This window comes from Octopus bimaculoides, chromosome 7 (assembly GCF_046866305.1).
Source record: "Octopus bimaculoides isolate indiv1 chromosome 7, ASM4686630v1, whole genome shotgun sequence".
NCBI classification, from domain to species: Eukaryota; Metazoa; Mollusca; class Cephalopoda; order Octopoda; family Octopodidae; genus Octopus; species Octopus bimaculoides.
Genome location: NC_142934.1, coordinates 49,619,184 through 49,639,723, shown reverse-complemented (window position 1 = coordinate 49,639,723; position 20,540 = coordinate 49,619,184). Strand labels below are relative to the sequence as shown.

The following is a 20,540-nucleotide window of genomic DNA, read 5'->3' as shown; positions in this document are numbered from 1 at the left end:
GAAAATTCGCTGCTTTACTGATATGCTTCTTGTGTTCTGCATATATCATTTGGTTGTCAAACAGTAGTGGATCCAAGACTTTGAAAGTTATGATTCTAGTTATTTGTCTTCAATATGAATGAAAAGGGAGATTGAAGTACTTTTACTTATGACTTACCTGTTCATGAGACCTATTATTAGGTCAAATAGGTTGCATAGTTCTGGGAGTTTTTTCGTCAGATATCTATTATTGTAAGTTTCTGCACAGTTTTTATAGGTAACTGCATCTCCGAAAACAGCATTTCCCGAACATTACCTTATAAGACCATTAGTTTGTTTCTGTTATAGAGCGAAAAACAAGACCTGCATGTGGAGTTAGAGACTAAATGCAGTACTCTAGTCCATCTTCCAGAAGCCAATAATGACAAAAACTTCCATAGAGATGCATGATCACCATCTCTCTTGTACCGTGGCATATTCATGCGATTGACGAATCATGGCTTGTTCCTCCATTTGTTTCTCTCTCTCTCGCAACACTACCCTGAACTTTTTTGCTCTGAACGTTCATTCTTTTCTTCATCCAGTAGAATATCATTCTCTGCATTCCCCTCTCTCTTCTTCCCACGAGCTCAGTCTCCATCATGTAACGCTCCATTCCGTCATTCTCTCTGAGAAAATGACCAACAATCTCCACTGTCCCTCTCTGATAGTATCCATCAACTGTCTCTTCACTTTCATCTTCTTCAACACTTCCTCATTCGTCATCCTCTATACTCTCGAGACTCTAAGCATTTTCTATAAAACCACATTTCTGAATGTTTGAGTCACTTCTCCATGATTTTGCTCATCGTCTAAGATTCACATCCATATATTAGCACCGACCAGATGTAGCAATTCAATACTCTTTTCTTGACTTGCATTCCGATTTTCTTTGCACAAAACATGCTCTTCATATCCATAAAATTCGTCCTTGCTAATCCAATTCTGCACTTGATGTCTTTATCTGACCTTCCATTTGATGTTATCCAACTTCCCGGATATATGAAACTGTCCTTCCCTTCAATCCTAGTTCCATTTGCCGACAAGCGACATGCGGGTACCTGTGCTTTCTTGGTACAAACCATTGAGGTTTTCTGACAGTTAATCGTCAGTCCAAGCTTTCCATTCTCCTCAGTCACAATATTAACCAATCCTTGAAGTTTCTCTTCTGTGTCCGCAAACAAAGCCGTTTCGTCTGCGTACCTCAGATTGTAATAATTCCTTTCCCCCAGTTGTAACCCTGCAATTGTCTTGATTTTGCTTAGAGCCTTCTCACTATATAGGTTGAATAAATCAGGTGACAAAATACAACCCTGCCGGACGCCTTTTTGGATGTCAATTCAGTCACCCAATTCTCCATGCACTCTGATGGCTGCTGTCTGGTCCCAATACGAATTTCGAATCCTTCTTAGATCTTTCTCATCAATCTCGAGTTCTTCCAGCATTCTCACCAACTCTTCATGCTTGACACAGTCAAATGCCATCACGTAATCAATAAAACAGATGTACAAGTCTTTTTGATTCTCTATACACTCTTTCAACAACGTCCTCAAGCACACAATTGCATTTCTCATCACCTTTCCTATTCCATAGCCGAACTGTTCATCTGATAGGTTTCTCTTAATAGTACCTTTCACTCGACTCAACTCCACTCTCAAAATAATCTTTGTCACATGACTAATTAGGCTTATGACGTATCTGTGAACGCAAGCCTCCTCCTTATCTTTCATTCGTTTAGCTTGTGTCACCGAGACGATATTATCTTAAACACATTTTGGGAGTGCTAGCATGATAACTCCCTAAGGCTTTCGAACTCGGCTGCCTTTTAGAATTAGCCAGTGTTGAATGTAGAAGTATATAGAATGTATATATATATATATATATATATATATATATATATGTGTGTGTGTGTGTGTGTGTGTGTGTGTGTGTGTGTGTGTGTGTGTGTATGTATATATGTGTGTGCATGTATATATATATATATATATATGCGTGTATATATATATATATATATATATATGTGTGTGTATGTATATATATGTGTGCATGTATATATATATGCGTATATATATATATATATATATATATATATATATATATATATATATATATGCGCGTGTGTGTGCGTGTGCGTGTAGATGGATAGATAGATACATCGGTAGGTAGGTATTTATGTACGTAGGTAAGTAGATGGGTAGGTAATTAGAGAGAGAGACAGACACAGTGAGTGAGAAAGAAAGAAAGAAAGAATGAATGAATGAAAGAATGTAAGGAAGGGAGATGAATATATTCGTGTATATAAACAACTTGTGTTCTGAAAAGTTTATACGTTTGTATCTGAATATGAAATTAAGGCCAGTATTGTGGTGAAAACTAATTTTTTGTGTATATTGAAAGGCAAAAAGAAGTAGGCAAGAAAGATTATTGCTACTGATCTCGAAGTGTAATAAGTATTTCTAATTCAAGCAAACAATCCAACAATTATTTTGAAACATTATCAATTTAGACCCTTCAACAAATGTTTTTTTTTTTGTTCCGTTCATAGGGAATGTTAATAACCAAACAATGTTTACAATGGTTTATCAATTTAGATAATTAAAAGATTTTATGTGAAATCAAACAACGTCCTTTCCATCGTAGATCATATATACACTCCATAAACAGCTACTTTACCTTGATGTGTAAATATATAATTGTATTGTAATATATTAATTTATAATTCGAAGGGATATAAGCCTTTCATGCAATTATAACTATTGAGAGAGTTTATATACTTCAACCAAACGCACGTTAAATTGTATCAGGGTGGGGAGAATATTCAAATAATATACTACTCTTAACATAAACGTAAATGATATTTGTACGAATATTTTTTTGTGAAAATATTAACAGGAGTTTCAAATGACAATAGAAATAATACCAATAGATTAATTTTGCAAGCGTCCTCGAACATCCTAATGAAGCAAGATAAAGGCATTTACAATGATCACTGCTTCCAATATCAAATGATATTCTCTTAGAGCTTGAAAGAATTATGTCAAATAATATTACTAGTTCCTATTGTAATTAATCATTATCAAAAGTACTTAAGTATTAAAACTCATACATCCTATACATGCACATATATACATAAATATACATATACATACATACATACATACATACATACATATATACATATATATACATGTATGTATATAAATTTATCTATGCATATATGTATATAGGCATATATATATATATATACATAGATGCATATATGTACATACATATATATATATATGCATATATGCACGTATATATATACATACAAATATATACACACATATATAATCATGTATACGCATACATAATATACACATATATATGTACGTACGTATAGAATATACATATATACATACACATAGATGTATACATCTACAAAAACACAGACACAATATAGAAATATATATAAGTTTCACATTTGAATGCATGCAACGAATATGTTCCAACTTATTACAGTGTTCTTAAAAGACTAAAGCAAAGAAAGGGACAGAAGGCAATATAAAAAAAAGAAGGAACGAAAAGATATGCTTTGAAATAGATTCTGAAACAGAAAATATGTACGATAGGATTGTTTTTAAGTGGAAGTATCTTAACTATGAGATCTGCATAGCTATTAATCTTTCCTCCTCCTGAACGACTGCTTTATGGCTTTCAGAAATCCATGTTGCATTTGGTGTACTATGGTATCCGTAAATAACAAATGAGAGCAAGGTGTTGAAATTGGGAAATTGCTTGGTTATCATCTGTGTAACACCTATGTACAACATTTCGACTTGATTCGTTCTAGTAAAACTCTTTTGGTTGTAACCTAAGTGATGTAAAAAGCCCGAGGAAATGGAACGAGTTATAATTGCATGCGTCCCTGAAGCTATGTTTCTGTGTGAATATTCTGTGCATACATATATGTATCTGGTCATGTGCGAGATATATGTTGCTATGTGAGTGCCTGTAAGCTGATTCGTGCGAGCATATAATATTTATATGTCGTGTAATGAATGATGATATGTGACGTATTACTAAAATTTAGTTTTCTGGTGAATATATAGGCGTAGGAGTGGCTGTGTGGTAAGTAGCTTGCTTACCAACCACATGGTTCCAGGTTCAGTCCCACTGCGTGGCATCTTCGGCAAGTGTTTTCTACTATAGCTTCGGGCCGACCAAAGCCTTGTGAATGGATTTGGTAGACGGAAACTGAAAGAAGCCCGTCGTATATATGTATGTATATATATATATATATATATATGTATGTGTGTATGTGTTTGTCCCCCCCCAACATCGCTTGACAACCGATGCTGGTGTGTTTATGTCCCCGTAACTTAGCGGTTCGGCAAAAGAGACCGATAGAATAAGTACTAGGCTTCCAAAGAATAAGACCTGGGGTCAAGTTGCTCGACTAAAGGCGGTGCTCCAGCATGGCCACAGTCAAAAGACTGAAACAAGTAAAAGAGTAAAGAGTAAAGAGTATATTTGCTATAAAAAGAAAAGAATAGGCTGTGAGTTTTAAGGATATGTGAGTTAACCACTAGTTGAAAATAAAACTTTTTCTGATACCTTTATCATTCATATGTCGATTGGTGTCTCCAAACTTATATTCACACATCGTACTCTGTATACCCAATCTTCTTTAACCATTGCTCCACAGCATTATTGCAAATGGTTTCTGTCTGTACATCCACCACACTACGCTGGTCTCCTCCATCGAACCTGTTTCCCCCATTATTTTCGTCAGTTCATTCATTTCACCATCTACACAAGCTTTCCAAATCTATATTCTGTACTTTCAGCGACTCCAGGTACTTCACATTTTTTACGCTATCTGCACTTTACACCTCATCAGTATATAACCCTCTTCATTCACAAACTTAATCGTTTCCTCGTTTCTTTTCTCTCCAATATGAACCCATCACCATCCACCACTTCTGCGCTCACCCCTCCTCATTTAAACGTATCGAGAATTGGCGTAACTTAGTGATCCGTTGCTTCCACCCACCATTTACAGATGCATGTTCAATCTGGATATTTTGCCTGTTTCCAACAATGTTACCATAACGTTTCCTTTATATTTATGGGAACTAACAATTCCTCACATATCCATTCACCAGAACCACTGGGGACTTGTAATTTGCATTAAATGCGGACCATACGGTCATCTATACTTAAGATTAATCGATATCATAGGAACTTCTTCCCTTTAAGACTTCCAATTAAACATCATTCCAGCTACAAGCAGCGATTATGATACATTCTCTAGAGGCAGAGATAATTTTAATAAATCAAGAAATTATGTTGTATTTGATATCCCTATATTTGTCTTTAGTATTCAAATATATGCCATTTGTCACACTGAGTTATTTCTCTTCGCTCATTTTAGTTAAATTATATGTATGTATGTATGTATATATGTATGTATGTATGTATGGATGAATGCATGCATGTATGTATATATGTATGTATGTATGTATGTATGTATAGGATCACATATGGAAAATTTGGACTGGAATAGCGAAGTATTGTAAAATAGCATTTTACTGAATCTGAAATATCAGTTTCTTGAAACTGAGTGAATGTCGTTTCGGCGTTAACAAAATACTATGTACACACACACACACACACGCGCACACACACACACACACACACACACACGCGCGCGCACACACACACACGCACACACACACACACACATGTATGCATGTATGTGTATATATGTATGTATGTATGTATGTATGTATGTATGTATGTATGCGTGTATGTATGCATAGATGTCTGTATTTATATCTCTTATCTATGTATATATGTATCGCTGCATGTAGTTATGTTTCTTTATAGATGCATCTGTGTTAATGTATCTGTGTAAAGGAAAATTTCTGATAATTAGTATAAATCAACTTCATTATTTAATGTGAAATACTTATCAACAGAAGCCGGAGATACGAGATGCATTGCATAAATTTACTCTCTTTTCATGATTCGAAAGGTACCTAGAATTTTGAAGTTGAGAAGCATTCTCTTTCCTTTTAACTATTAATCCATGTTGTGCGCATCAAACAATAATGTATCTGAACTACTATTCTACATAATTTCAAGACACATATATAATTTTTTGTGCGGCGGAGATAAAGTACAAAGCACGAAGTGCAAACGTGTTTGTTATTTTTATCGACATTTTATCGACATTTCTAATGCCATGTGGCAAATTGTGGGGCGCTCAATACAACTCTGATTTTGAACCCCTAACTGAATCTGGTTAATGAGTCATTAAGTTACATTTTATCAAAAACCAAGAGAGGCATATTTGGTAAATTATCCAACCGTCAATGGTTTGGTCAATTGTTTCATCGGAGTGATAGAATTTGGAATAGAATTTTGCACATACTTCTAATACTGTTTATCTTATAAAAAAATATTTCACTGGAAGTTATTCTATTTCCACAAAAATAACGTTATGAGAATAAACAAAAGATACTAAGTTAAGGTAAATACCAATGTTTTATCACAACGCTGGTTTTATTGAAGTACACAAAACGAACATGAAAATCTAATAGAAAAGAAAATTACTTTACCTGAAATGCCTTCATATGTCCACCATCCCGTCCACATGGAGCCTTCAGCTATATGAATAAAGAAGAAAAGGAAATATAAGATATATTTTGCCGAAATAAATCCGAATATTAACAACATTTTACAATCTTGCCAGATTCCTGGCATCTAGTTTGCAAGACGTACTGAGGAATAGAATAACAGTATGATTTTGGCATTATACATGCATACATACATTTGCATATATGCCGCAATAGCAGAAGAAGAACAGACAAATATGCACACAAAATTCATTTAAGAAAATAAATTGATATTTATCTCGTTAGCAAAGGATGCTGTCCACTTTCTTTCATAATCTGTGTGTGTGTGCGTATATATATATATATATATATATATATATATATATATAATGGCTAATAAACCAATGGTTTACACCTGGTAGCTTACTGGAAAAGAACAGTCACTTTCACAGTGATCGTTAGGTATATAGCAAATGAACCAGTTGTTGTGTGTCCCGCCCATGATCAATCGATGCTAGGTGTATCGAAACAATTGTTGTGATTTTTTCCTGTTATTAGGTTTTCTGTAAATGTTCCAGCAAAGAAGAATTAAGGTTTTGAATTGACCTGAGATTCTGGATTTTCAAACACAACTCAAGCAAGTTTATTTTCTCACAAAGTTTCATACTGCCGGTAACCATTTTTTGATAACAGACTTGAGGAATGCTAGAGAATAGAGGCAGCAGCTTGACCAATGATACGTATGGTTTATTGTTGCTAACATAATATTGTAACGTAGTTACGCGTCGCCAATTATTGCAGTATCGCGACTATTTATGACGATGCATGTTCACACTATAACTGTGTAGCGACAATATTATATATAACGAAGCAGGGTAACAACAACCTAACAATCCAAGAAAGTCTCCACAAAATATACGTGTCAACAAACGATATTCCGACGAAATACCAAAACGACATCTTACGACTTTCTGCCTATACTCTCTCACAGAGACCACTACTGTTTATAGTCGTTCATTCAAGTCTATTCTCACGGGGGGTGGGGGTCGTGACTCTCATCACAAGATCTCCTCTTTTGAGATTACAACTTCCGTAGGAAACGAAATTTATTTTTTCGTTTTTTTTTCCAACACTTTTCGAAATATTGTTTCCCTAGGGAGTCCAATAACTTTTCCACGTAGGAATTATTTCTAAATATCCATCCAATCTGTTTACGTTTTCTGTTACTGTTCTTGTAACCTCAATCTCTTTCGGTACTGGTACATCGAACATCTCGTAAAACACTGCCATCGGAACTTCCTTCCTTTTTCTGCATGCCTGATTTTTAATTGATTCAGGTGTCGTTTATGCTCCCACTTTAGCCTTTCATTAAATACACCATGTTTCCAATTCTTTTAGTCAACACACCATCCTGCCAACTCTTTTTACCGTTCTTGTATACTTTGAAATAGACTTTGGCTCCGACATCAAAATATTTACTTTAATTTTTTGTATTTTCTCTCTAAGTTTTTTTCCTTTGGCAACAATTTGTCGAAGATCGATTTAATCTTTTGGGCGAAAATTAGCTCTGCAAGTGACTTGCCTGAACTGGTATTCGGATTTAACGTTATTCTGTACACACTTAAAAATTTAGTTAGCGCTTCATCATTTCCTAACTCGTTCCTTTCATTTTTTTAGCACTTGCTTGAAAGTATCTGCGAATCATTCTGTTTACCCATTTGACTTCGAGTGGTAGGGTGGGGTAAACATATTCTCGATTTCATGCATTTTGCAGAATTTCTTGAACCCTTATCCTTTAAATTATGTTCCATTATCCGATTCTATGCTGTCCGAAACACTGTATCGTGCAAAACGTTCGTGTAGAAAAAAACTTTATTGTTGCCTTCGAGGTAGGTTGACTGCACTTAGAAACTTCGGGCGTCTTGGAACAGCTATCAACAATGATGAAGTATAGTGCGTCATTCACTGGTCCAGCGTAGTCTATATGTACCCTGGACTACAGACTATCCGTCTCACGCCACTATTGGTATTTCAGACAACCTCTACATGATTTTACCAAATTTTCAACGTCCCAGTCGGTTCCCGGCCAATACATGGAACTCCTCATCAAAGCTTTCATTCTTGACATCTCTGGGTGTCCACTATGAAATTCATGTAATATCCGTTTCTGTAGTGCAGTTGGTACTACCATTATTTGTGCGTACATCGTCGCAGAGGGAAAAATGGTTCGCATTCGTGTTTCACTTTTGTTTATTTTTTAAGGCTTCCTTAATTTTTATGATGTATTTGTCCTCCGCTGATTTATTTTTTATATCTTATACAGTCACTGGTAACTCCTGAATAATGAGATTACACATAACGTTTTTAATTTCCTTTTCTGATACTAATGCGGCTATCAGCGTATTTCCCAACGTTTCCGCATTCTTCAGAATTAGCCTAGATAAACCATCTGCATGGCCAATTTATTTAGAAGGATTTTATTCCATCTTAAACTTGTTATTTAATAATATTGTACCCTAGCATTGAAATCCGTTGGTTGCATGGGGAGGAATTTGTTTTTCTGTTGGTTGTTTATTGAGATATTTAACATCAGAAATGAACCAATAGAAAAAGTTCGTAAACAAATGTGCAAATGCTTTAAGTTAATTGTATTTGTGTTTGTCGTTTTTTTGTATGCCTTATTTGTAGATATTTTGTAGGTTTGCCAAAGTATAGAAATGTTCAGTGAGCATGACCTAAGTCAGTACAATAAAAAGTCGAAGTCACATCAATCGCAGAAAGATAGAGTGGTCGATAAGAAACAGTACTTTGGTATAGGTGATGATGATTTCAAGAAACATATTATACTTATGACTCATCATTTTGTGCATATAGATAAAAGAAATGCTCTTTCTGTATACCAAAAAGGATGCACATCCTGCTCAAGTCTGAGGGATATACATGCACAGAATAACAAAATAAATAGTAGTACTCACATGACGCTTGCTGTATTGTGAAACTTGACTAGTGAGAAAAGAATTCAATTGAAGTAAGTCATATACTCTAAACTATGTACTGAGTATAATTTTCTCCATTCGATGACAGAGAATAATGTGAGTGTGGATGTATTTATACATATTAAATCCATACGTAATAATGAAATAACGAATCAGTCAATAAGACTTAAGTTTTTCATTGAAATATTTGCCGTAATCTACAAACTACTTAGCTAATTCACAAAGGTTGTAAATATTTCTAAGGTAATCAGCTTGACGAGGTGACGTATATGAAGTCAATTTAAAATATGACTATTCAACTTCCATTACAGATGACAACATAAAACATTAGAAAATTCAAATTTACTCTGGATCAGGAATTAAAATTAAGTGTTCTGTACATAAAACGAAGTAAATTCAAAATATTCTGTCTAATGAAATTTTATTTTAGTATGTTTATATGCAATATTTTGATATATTCCAGTCCTTATTTTAATAGGAAACAGACTTATATTTTCATTTCGTCTTTACTTTCCCATATTAGAATTTTTGGTGCCAAACAGCTATATCTCGTACATTTGATTATTTCTTGGAATATTAAACCATTAATAATGAATGATTACAAAGAACATCAGCTGATTCGTGAAAACAAGAATGTACAGTATTTTGCTGCATGTAAAATCAAGCTTTATCTGATATGCCACTCTCCTCACTATCCTATAAGACATTAGTGACATATGGATTTTGCTACAATCTCCTTATCTTTCACAGTGGCTGAGCGTGTACTATAATGCGGGTGGTGCGATGGAAAACCTCAATGAAGACAACAACACCGCGTATCTATGCGAGGGCAAACTAAGGTCACATACACAGGTGAGCCCGCCCACGGTGGATGTCCTTTCATTGGTCGGGATGCACACTGTGTTCACTGATTGGTACAATTTCAAATCAATTTTTTCTTAGCAGAGACTCTCTCTTACTCTCTTTTTTACTTGTTTCAGTCATTTTTACATGTTTCAGTCGTTTGTATAAATGTACAAATGAAGAATAAGTATAAATATACAAATAAATATTCTAACATTGCCAACTCTTTAAAGCTTGCAATGTTTGAATGGAAAACAATACCTCACAATAGAACGAAAATTAATTCATGTAGACAAGAATTGGCGTTGTTAACTGCAGATGTTATATTTTCATCGACATCATGCGATGCTGAAACTGGGTTGACGCTTGTGTGTGTGATTCGAGAATGGACATAATTTGCTGAAAAGCACACCGGTAATTAAGACAAAAGTTACTATATTTATAATGGATCATTAATATCAAACAATTTGGGATACGTTCTTTGGCTCACAATTATATTTTAACTCCGAATAATGGTAAGATAGATGATGGTTCTCTCATCCCCCTGTAACTCTTATTTCACCACCACCCCTCACACAATAGCTAACATATTCTGGGATAAGTACGTATTCTATTACGATTCTTATTTATTCCCAGACGCATTTCTCTTCAAATATTTTAATGTATACATATTGTACTGTGTATGCTTAAAGATTATTATCATGTATAAGATGATCGCTTTATTTCTCGGATTCTCTTTCTCTTTTCTTCTTTCAGAGAACTCTCTCAGAACGCATTGTCACTTTGCAACAAGAAAATCCTTTCTACAACCGACACGAGGCCTGGAATTTGGGTGGGGGAGGTGCAGCTTGAGTACATCAATCCCAGTACTTGGCTAGTGCTTGTTTAATCGACTACGAATGGATGCAAACCAAAGTCGGCTTCGACGAAGTTTGAAATCAGAATGTAAAAACGGACGAAATACTGCAAAACGTTTTGTCCGGTTTGTTAACAACCTTCTTTGTTCGCCGTCTTTCCAACATGGAAATCAATAGTAAAAATTAATTTCGCTCTAATAGGGTTTCGTATTTCAAGCTTTCCAGAAAAGCATTACTTTTTAACGAGTGGTATTGCTTATGTGTGAATGTGTGTGTGTGTACATGTGTATATATGTATGCATATACATATGTGTATGTGTGTGCGTGCGGGTGTCTATATGTATCTACGTACGTGAGAACGTGTGTATGGTTGTGTATGCATGAATTTACTACCTCAATTCAAAATCCGCTAGGATCGACTTTGCCGGTAATTCTCTCAGGATCGATAAAAAAAAATGCAATCTGTGAACTGGAGTCGAGGTAATCGACCAGGCTCCTCCTTCAAAACTTCAGGTTTTGAGCCTATAGTTAAGTGAATTTTTATTTTGTTACTAAAACCTTGTTATCTTTCTCATTCTTTCCTTTTTTTTTTTGTCGCACTCGATGTTTTCTTTTCTCAATTGATTGTTCAATGCGTCAAACCAATTCTTACAATTTCTTATTTCTTCCATGTTGTTCTATTTTGTTTCTGATTGCATGGAGTTTACATTATGTACGAATGCATGATGTACGTATGTGTGTGTGCATGTACGTGTGCGCGTGTGTCTGTGTATATGCAAGGGAAAGTCAATTTATGAGTGTATGAGCCAGTAGAGGCCGTGGATATCTAGGGCTATTCCAAGCTATTGTCTATACCAAAAATTAAGTATTGGGGGACACTACTCCCAACTGGTAAAGCACTATTCGATGGGTAGATGGAGAACCAGTCCACCAAGAAATTATAGCCAAAATGATGATGAGCGTTTTTAACTGAATAGAGTGGATCAGTTTGAAATACAGTTCCAAATTCTAGGAAACAACGTACAACATACATTAGGAATCATACGATTGTGAACTCCAAAGTCTAACCACTAGGCCATGCTGTATTCTGTAACATATATTAATCTTTACATATGTATGCTTAAATACACACATGCATACGGAGGCAGGGTATATAAGTGTATATAAATTTTAATACACACATTTTATATACATGCCTATATAATACATACATACCTCGTACCACCCACTGAAACCGATAAGGTTAGTATTAGGGCTACTGGTAACCTTGAAATCATAAACGCTTCCTGTAAACAGCTTACTAGTGCGGGCGTTTACAAGGCATAAAATATGTGACTGATTCTAACCTCTGCAACGACACTCTACAAAGGGCTAATGTAATAGTAAATGGTAAAAGGAATTAGTTTTTTTTGGGTTTTTTTTTCTGAAACACATTATCCCGAAATGCCAGCGATGTTCTGAGGAGTCACTCTCAATAGTATTAACAAAGGAGCGCAATATAAAATGATTTACGAACTATTATCCAGGTGCATGCATAGAACTAAACACGCGATCACATACTACAATGTAAACCACACCTAACTGAAGCAAACCTAACACCCAGAACCCACATTAATCTCCCTAATTTAAAACCTCATAAACTGTAACCATGAAACATTGAAGAAGAACCGTATACGAATAGCATTTATTTATACATGTAACTTTAAATGCAGTTATGTATATATATATATATATATATATGTATATAAGTATGAATATACGTATGCATATATGTGAGTGTATGGGTGTGGGGGTACTTGTCTGGGTCTATGTATGCATCTATATGCAACTATATGCATGTTGTATGTGTGTGTATATATATATATATATATATATATATATATATATAGTGGGATGTGTGAACTTACATATATGTGTTTGCATGTAAATGTATATATATATATATATGTCTCTGTGTGTATATATGTATATTATATATACATATAGGTATATGTATATATATATATATATATATATATATATATATATATATATATATATACCTATATGTGTGTGTGTATATACATATATATATATATATATATATATATATATATATATATGCATATATACTTATATATATATATATATATATATATATATGCATATATACTTATATATATATATATATATATATATATATATATATATATATATATATATATATATATATATATATATATATATATATATATATATCTGTGTGTGTGTGACTCTGTCGATCTGCTTTTATGTCTTTATGCATATGCAGGAGCATAAAACTATTTGACTAAGTATTAATCTTCTTTCCTCCTTCTACTTTCTTTTTCCTCTAAGTAGTTATGACAGCCAAAGCTGATTAGGTCATATTATCTAAACTAGAACGCAAGATTTCCACGTTCATATTTGAATTTTTTGGCATTTCTGTAATATTATTTAGTTTTATTCCTTCCGTAACTTGATGGGCATATAACAAGCCAGCCGACACTAAAAAAATACGTAGTAAAACATATTGTTATCGATGTACCTAATGAGACCCAGACTGATGGGTCGAAAGATGTTGGACCCAATAAAGGTTTAATACTGAACCTATCTTCTCTTAATTAATATTATATATATTTTATATATGCATGACTCAGTGGTTATATCGTCTGGTTCACAATCATAAGGTAGTGAGTTAGTTTCCCGGACCGGGCTGCTGCATTAGCCTTTGCCCTTCCCTTAGATAGCATCTGTGGCGTGGAGAGGGGAGGCTGGTGTGTATGGACTTCTGATGTTCTTCCATATACACTGTTTCCCATACTTCTGCCTGGGAGGGTAACTTTGTAGGTGCCAACCCATGGTCATACATATATATACTCCTTACTCTCTCTCTCTTTTGCCGAACCGCTAGGTTACGGGGACGTAAACACACCAGCATCGGTTGTCAAGCAATGTTGGGGGACAAACACAGACACACAAACATATACACACACATACATATACATACATATACATATATATATATATATATATATATATATATATATATATATATATATATATATATATATATATATATATATATACGACGGGCTTCTTTCTGTTTCCGTCTACCAAATCCACAGGCTTTGGTCGGCCCGAGGCTATAGTAGAAGACACTCTCCCAAGGTGCCACGCAGTGGGACTGAACCCGGAACAATGTGGTTGGTAAGCAAGCTACTTACCACACAGCCACTCCTATATAGATAGATAGATAGATAGATAGATAGATAGATAGATAGATACAACCCTTAGTTTCTCAGAATCGAAGGCATGGCCTCTCTAAAATAAATGCAAAATTTGTCAAAGCATTTTCATTCAAAATTCTCCGAACGTTTAAAATATTTAAAATGTAGTGTACGTATCTCGTTCCAATACAAGAAGACATAATGCCTGCATGAGATAGATATTTCAGTGTCAGGTTTTATAGATAACTCTCAGACCAGATTAATGACATAGTTTTCCAAACCATATTCATGTATTTTGAATTACATTAGCAATTTCATCATCAAGGGTTGCATCTGCCTTTAATATGAGTTGGTTTCCTATGCAGAATGTATATATGACTTTATGACGAACAAATATATGTTCATATTACCATACATCCATATTGTATAATGCATACGATGGCAGGGTTGTTAAAATATAAGATTTATCGATATTTGCTGGGAGGTCCACCTCCTTACAAGCAGTGAAATTTTGATGTTTTTAAGATCGTCTTTAGAGTGTGTATGACAGCATCAATGTGGTCAGCTTTTGTGGGAGTATGTATTTTTGTGTATGTGTGTGTGCACGTGCGTGTCTCCTCTTGAGTTCCCACAAAGTAATTTCATATTGAATTGCTAATTCTTGTTTTCCATATATTTCCTGGTATATTTTGTCTATCGCCAGAGTAGTGAAATTTTAATTGCAGTAGACTAAGCATAGTGATTCATTTAACCATATATTATAATACTGTACGAACTATATTTCAAATTGGCTTTTCAAAAATTATGTATGCGATAGTAATATGAATCAAGTTATTGGAAATGATAATTGTTGTTTTACGTTTTTCGTGCCAAACGTTTCATAGAATTGTGAATCACTTCAAAATGATTTCGAATGCCATATCATATATCTAATTTATTCAAGTTTAATTCAATACAATATTACTCTGAGGATCAGCGATGAGATTTAAGAACCAAAATTAATTTAGCCACGAAATATGATACACAACATACTAGAGAGAAAAATAGCTCGTAATGAAACAAAAATATCTAGTGAATCACAGTTTTACGTTCAAATGTAATGTGCAAAATATTGTTTCATATATTTAGCATATGATACACCAACTTGTATCTCAAGGCACTTTCTGCTATACGGCTACACTGGCAATGAAAAAGATCTGTAATGCGAAACAGCATTAAAGTGGATATTTTGAAATCAACTTTGATCAAATTTATCATATTAGTCTTACTCATATATTTCTGAAGTATTTTACCTTACGATAAATTAGTTAGACTTAATTCACAGCCTATGAAGTTATTTTCCTGAAATCAGGGACCAAGAAATACTTTGTTAGATGGTTATGCTCCTTTATCTCAGCCCAAATTTAAATAACGTCTTCTGAACCTATATATATCCATTACGTTAAATTTAGTGTTGAAACTATTAAAGTATACAACATATAGTGGCGCTTAATACTTAAAGAATATGAAGAAAAAATTAATTAGTTTATAATCGCTCAAAAATCTATTAGAATTTAAACTTACGCACGTAATTATCAGAAATCTATTTTCATTTAGATGAAATAGAAATTATTTCTCATGAAATTATAAACTTACCCAATATACTACCCTTTAATCTTGTGTGAGTCTTAAATAGTTTAAAATACCGTAATTTTCCTTTTGTTTCAATTAATAGATAAGTAAAATCTTAATGAAACCGCGATATGTAACGAGATTATTAATTTTCTAAAGCGATCCATCGAAGCACCATTCTTACAAATACGTTCGTCAATTTGTAAACCTACTGACATTATCGTAGCTGTTACTTTATGTGATGTATAATTAATACTTAATTCATGTTTAATAATAACTGCTGAGAATTACACATAATCCATTTCCTATGCTAACACACCTGGTTCTTGATTGTCTTTATCCGAAGTTTTCAGTCTATTGATAACTCGATATCTTTGTGGTTTGCTTTCAGCAGTAGTTATTGTGGTTTATTTCCTACCAAATACACTTACCTACAGATGTCAGAGGACTATCAAATGGTACGGGAGCTATTCTTTCTCCGCTAATTAAAACACAAGAATAATACATTGTATTACAAATTTAAACTGGATAAAAGATTTAGCTATCTTATAGCAAAAAGTAAGTGAAGCTATTAGTCTACCAACATGCTGAATCTCATCTTTTGTCTCTGAAGATTTCTATTTTATTTTAGAGGAAATTTCCTCCAGCCAACCTTTTATAGCGGGAATGTCTTTAATGATTATATGTGTATACTCAAGCAAGCTTTATATGCATTATTACATCGTGACATTTGTTTAAGAAGAAAAGTCAATTTAGTTATGCATTTAATAAATTATCTATGTAATATTTGTGTGATTTTGTATTTGGGATACATAAGATCAAATTATTAGGAATAACTTAATTACCACAACAACTGATAGTTTGCATTATTAAATGTAAGCGTTCCAGACATAATTTAATTTGAATTTATAGATAAACTTCATTTCAGTTTAATGAACACATGTAATACTCTTGTAGAAAACGTTTTCCAGACATTTCAAAATTAAGTTCACTGACCAACATATAGAGTAAATCAGGATGGAAAATCAATCAGTGACGAAGTTCCAGCACGCTATAGACATTAAACACTGGAGTCAGTCTATTAGTCTCAGAAGTCCACCACTAAGGCTAATAAAGGTTATTTTCACTATTTGATAGGAGGAACTAAAATCATTAGAACATACTACTGTAGATTCAATCGATATAAGCCGGATACTTTATTTTTATATATATTAACATTTTTCATATCACATAAATCGTTGCATTCTCTTAAAATCTAGTCAATAAATTCATCAGATTGTTACAACAGTCTGAGGGAAGCGTTTGTCCTCAAATTTATCATGTATCTAATAGAAGTCCTATTTTGATGTTCAAATAATCGGGGTCGGTTGACGGGAGTACTTAGTAGTGTAGAAATATAGATATCATTATAAACATTTCTAGCGTTTACTTTCCTATAAATTTCGCAATTATTGCAATATGAATTCTTTACGTATGTATGCATCTATATAGTAGCAGGTATAAAACCGCATGTGTAGATATTTATGGGATTATATCTTCCATGAATATATTCCTGCACACTATTCTGCTGTTAATATATCTGCATGTTAGTAACTTCTTATAACTGATATTAATTTTATAATTACTCATAACCCACATGTTCAATATGGTTTGGAGTTTGATACGGCACAGATGATGGTTAATCCAGATGACGAATACCTTAGTATAAGAAACAGAATATTTGAAAACGTGTGACCTGTGCATAAACATATATTTATACACACACACACACACACACACACACATATATATATATATATCATAATGACGTACGCATATATATAACAAAGTAAAGTTGTAAGATACCGCACGAGGGGAAATATATATGAAAGAAGGTTTGAAAATGCAATTTTAAAGATATTTATTCACTTCGCTTGCTGAGGGCGGGGTGCGTTAGCCCGACTCCATCAGTTAGCCGTACCTGCGCTTTCGTGGAGCGACAGGCCCGGTTGAGAGAAGCGCGTGGGTCCCGATGCCGGCGGTGGCAGGGGCGCTTATCTGTGACCTGCGGACGCCGCGCGCCTACCAGCCCGACGGAACCGGGACGCGACGTCGGATCGGAGATGAAGTGCGTCCGATGCCGGCGCCCCGGAAATCGAGTGCCGACGTATATATGTATATATATATATGTGTGTGTGTATATGTTTGTGTGTCTGTGTTTGTCCCCCCCCCCCAACATCGCTTGACAACCGATGCTGGTGTGTTTACGACCGATAGAATAAGTACTAGGCTTACAAAGAATAAGTCCTGGGGGTCGATTTGCTCGACTAAAGGCGGTGCTCCAGCATGGCCACAGTCAAATGACTGAAACAAGTAAAAGAGTAAAGAGTAAAGAGTAAAGAGTGATATAGTGCGATTCAACTGTATATCGCTGAAAGTTTCGTGAGTACTTTGAATGAACGCATCACGTTAGATTTCTGGAGGAGAATAACACGTTTGCGAAAAGTTCAAGTCGGCTTCTAGATGTCATTCTTCCCTTTATCAGCATAAGTCACATGAGATTAATACAGTGTAAGCCACATCACTTATTTTTTTATTCATAGACCCACGCGCTTAGACAAAATGTTAGCCGGAAGTTGGTGCCTTTTTAGCTATAATATGAATTGTACTATATTCGGCGACATCAATTCATTGTATTTGGCATCACACATTGGTAAGGCAGTGTGTTCAACCGTTGCTCAGTAGTCTTTACGACAGTGGCTTTTACGTGGGTGTGTGAATATACGTTAACTCCCCAGTTCGCTATTTCTATGTTCTCCTGTATCATTCTTTCTCCTTCTACTTCTCTAATATAAATAAAACTAGATATGTATATATACGGTTATGTACGTATCCACATTGTATAACATGTTATTTTCCAATCTACACTGAGATATCATTTCACTGACCCCAGTCAATGATTGGTTTGTGTATTTATTTAATTATGTGCGTGTGCCTGTCTCCGCGCCGTAAAGGAGCTGCGCTTTTATTCTGACTGAAGAAATGGACACATACCGAGGTATTGCTCATGAATATGATAACCTATCGAATCTACTCGTACACACATATGCATGAGTGTATACATTATGCACTGCAAAGATGGTCAAAATATAAATTCGTTAATATAGTTTTATCTGTATTAGTAAAAAATATTTTGCTGCGTTAAGAAACGAGTGAGGGCATGACTGTGTTGTTTAGAAACGCGCCAAGACCTGGTTGTTCATTCTTTACATTCGCTTCGTAACTACTAGAGTTTAGGTTCGATTTCATTTCATGGAATATAGAGCAAGTGTCTTCTAACGTAGCCGCAGGTTGTCTGGAACTGTGTGAATAACACTTGGGAGATGGAAGCTGGGCGAAATGACACGGCATTGCTTTTAGCGATCTGCACACTGATCTAAACATTTGGAATAAATCTCTATTCAGAAAATAGTCATTGGCTACTAAAAATGTGATTGGACAAGTGAAACTGCATACTATTGTTTTCATTTTACTTTATTATTTAAATCAATTTCATCTTCATTCTATACTCTAAATATGCCTTGGTTAACTTTAAATCCTCTTTGCCTCAACAGTCATTTACTTAGAAATATTTCAATAAAAAAAACTCATTTGGAAACGCGTTGTTCTATATAAACATGAAAGACCTTGCATATTGTGTACTAAATTTTATCTTACAATAAATCCAGTTGCATATTTTGCTATTGTACAATTGTTATGTCTAATTACAGTCGTTTGCCTTATCTGAAACGCTTTAAAATTTAAAGTATTGGCAAGTAAAGATTAGTAAACTTACGAGGAAATGTGAGCAAAGCCATATCATAATTAATGGCGTTCGCGATACTATCGACAGATACATTTCTTATCCAGTTATTGTCAGTATCACTTCACGTGACAGCAGAGATATTTCGAAGCAATTTATTTTTCTTGTTTTTATATACTTTACATTGATTTGTTACAATGGTTACACAACGATGTATTTACTTTATCACGTGACATCCCGACCGAAGCATTCATGGGCCCCATATCAGATTTTCTTTCCACACTTAATCAACTGTATTCTGCCAAATAGTTAATGCCTTTATTACCTACGTAAATTAGACATAAATGTGGAGATTTTATACGCTTCTTAGATGTGGGACTATATTATATGGTTTTTCCCGGTACATTTTAAAAGACCAACAGAATCTTTCTCCAAATGCGTTTATCGATTATATATTTCAAAGTAGCTTTATGAGTTCGATTAGCGCTGTTTCATATATTTCGATCGCCTACCTCGTTGTAACTAAAGACGAATACAGAAAAATGGTGACAGTGATTCACATTATATGCTTACAATTTGTGGATGACAAGCAAGCATACAGTAAT

At 34.3% G+C, this 20,540-nt stretch overlaps 1 protein-coding gene across 1 annotated transcript in view; it reads right to left on the bottom strand.

The window, feature by feature from the left end:
• The window catches only part of LOC106870179 (carbonic anhydrase-related protein 10), a 1,185,504-nt gene that overhangs the window by 558,817 nt on the left and 606,147 nt on the right, over positions 1-20,540 (bottom strand). Inside the window, exon 3 of the mRNA XM_089355291.1 lies at positions 6,624-6,671. Within this exon, the coding sequence (XP_089211417.1) occupies positions 6,624-6,671 (48 nt within the window). The remainder of the gene's footprint in view (positions 1-6,623; positions 6,672-20,540) is intronic.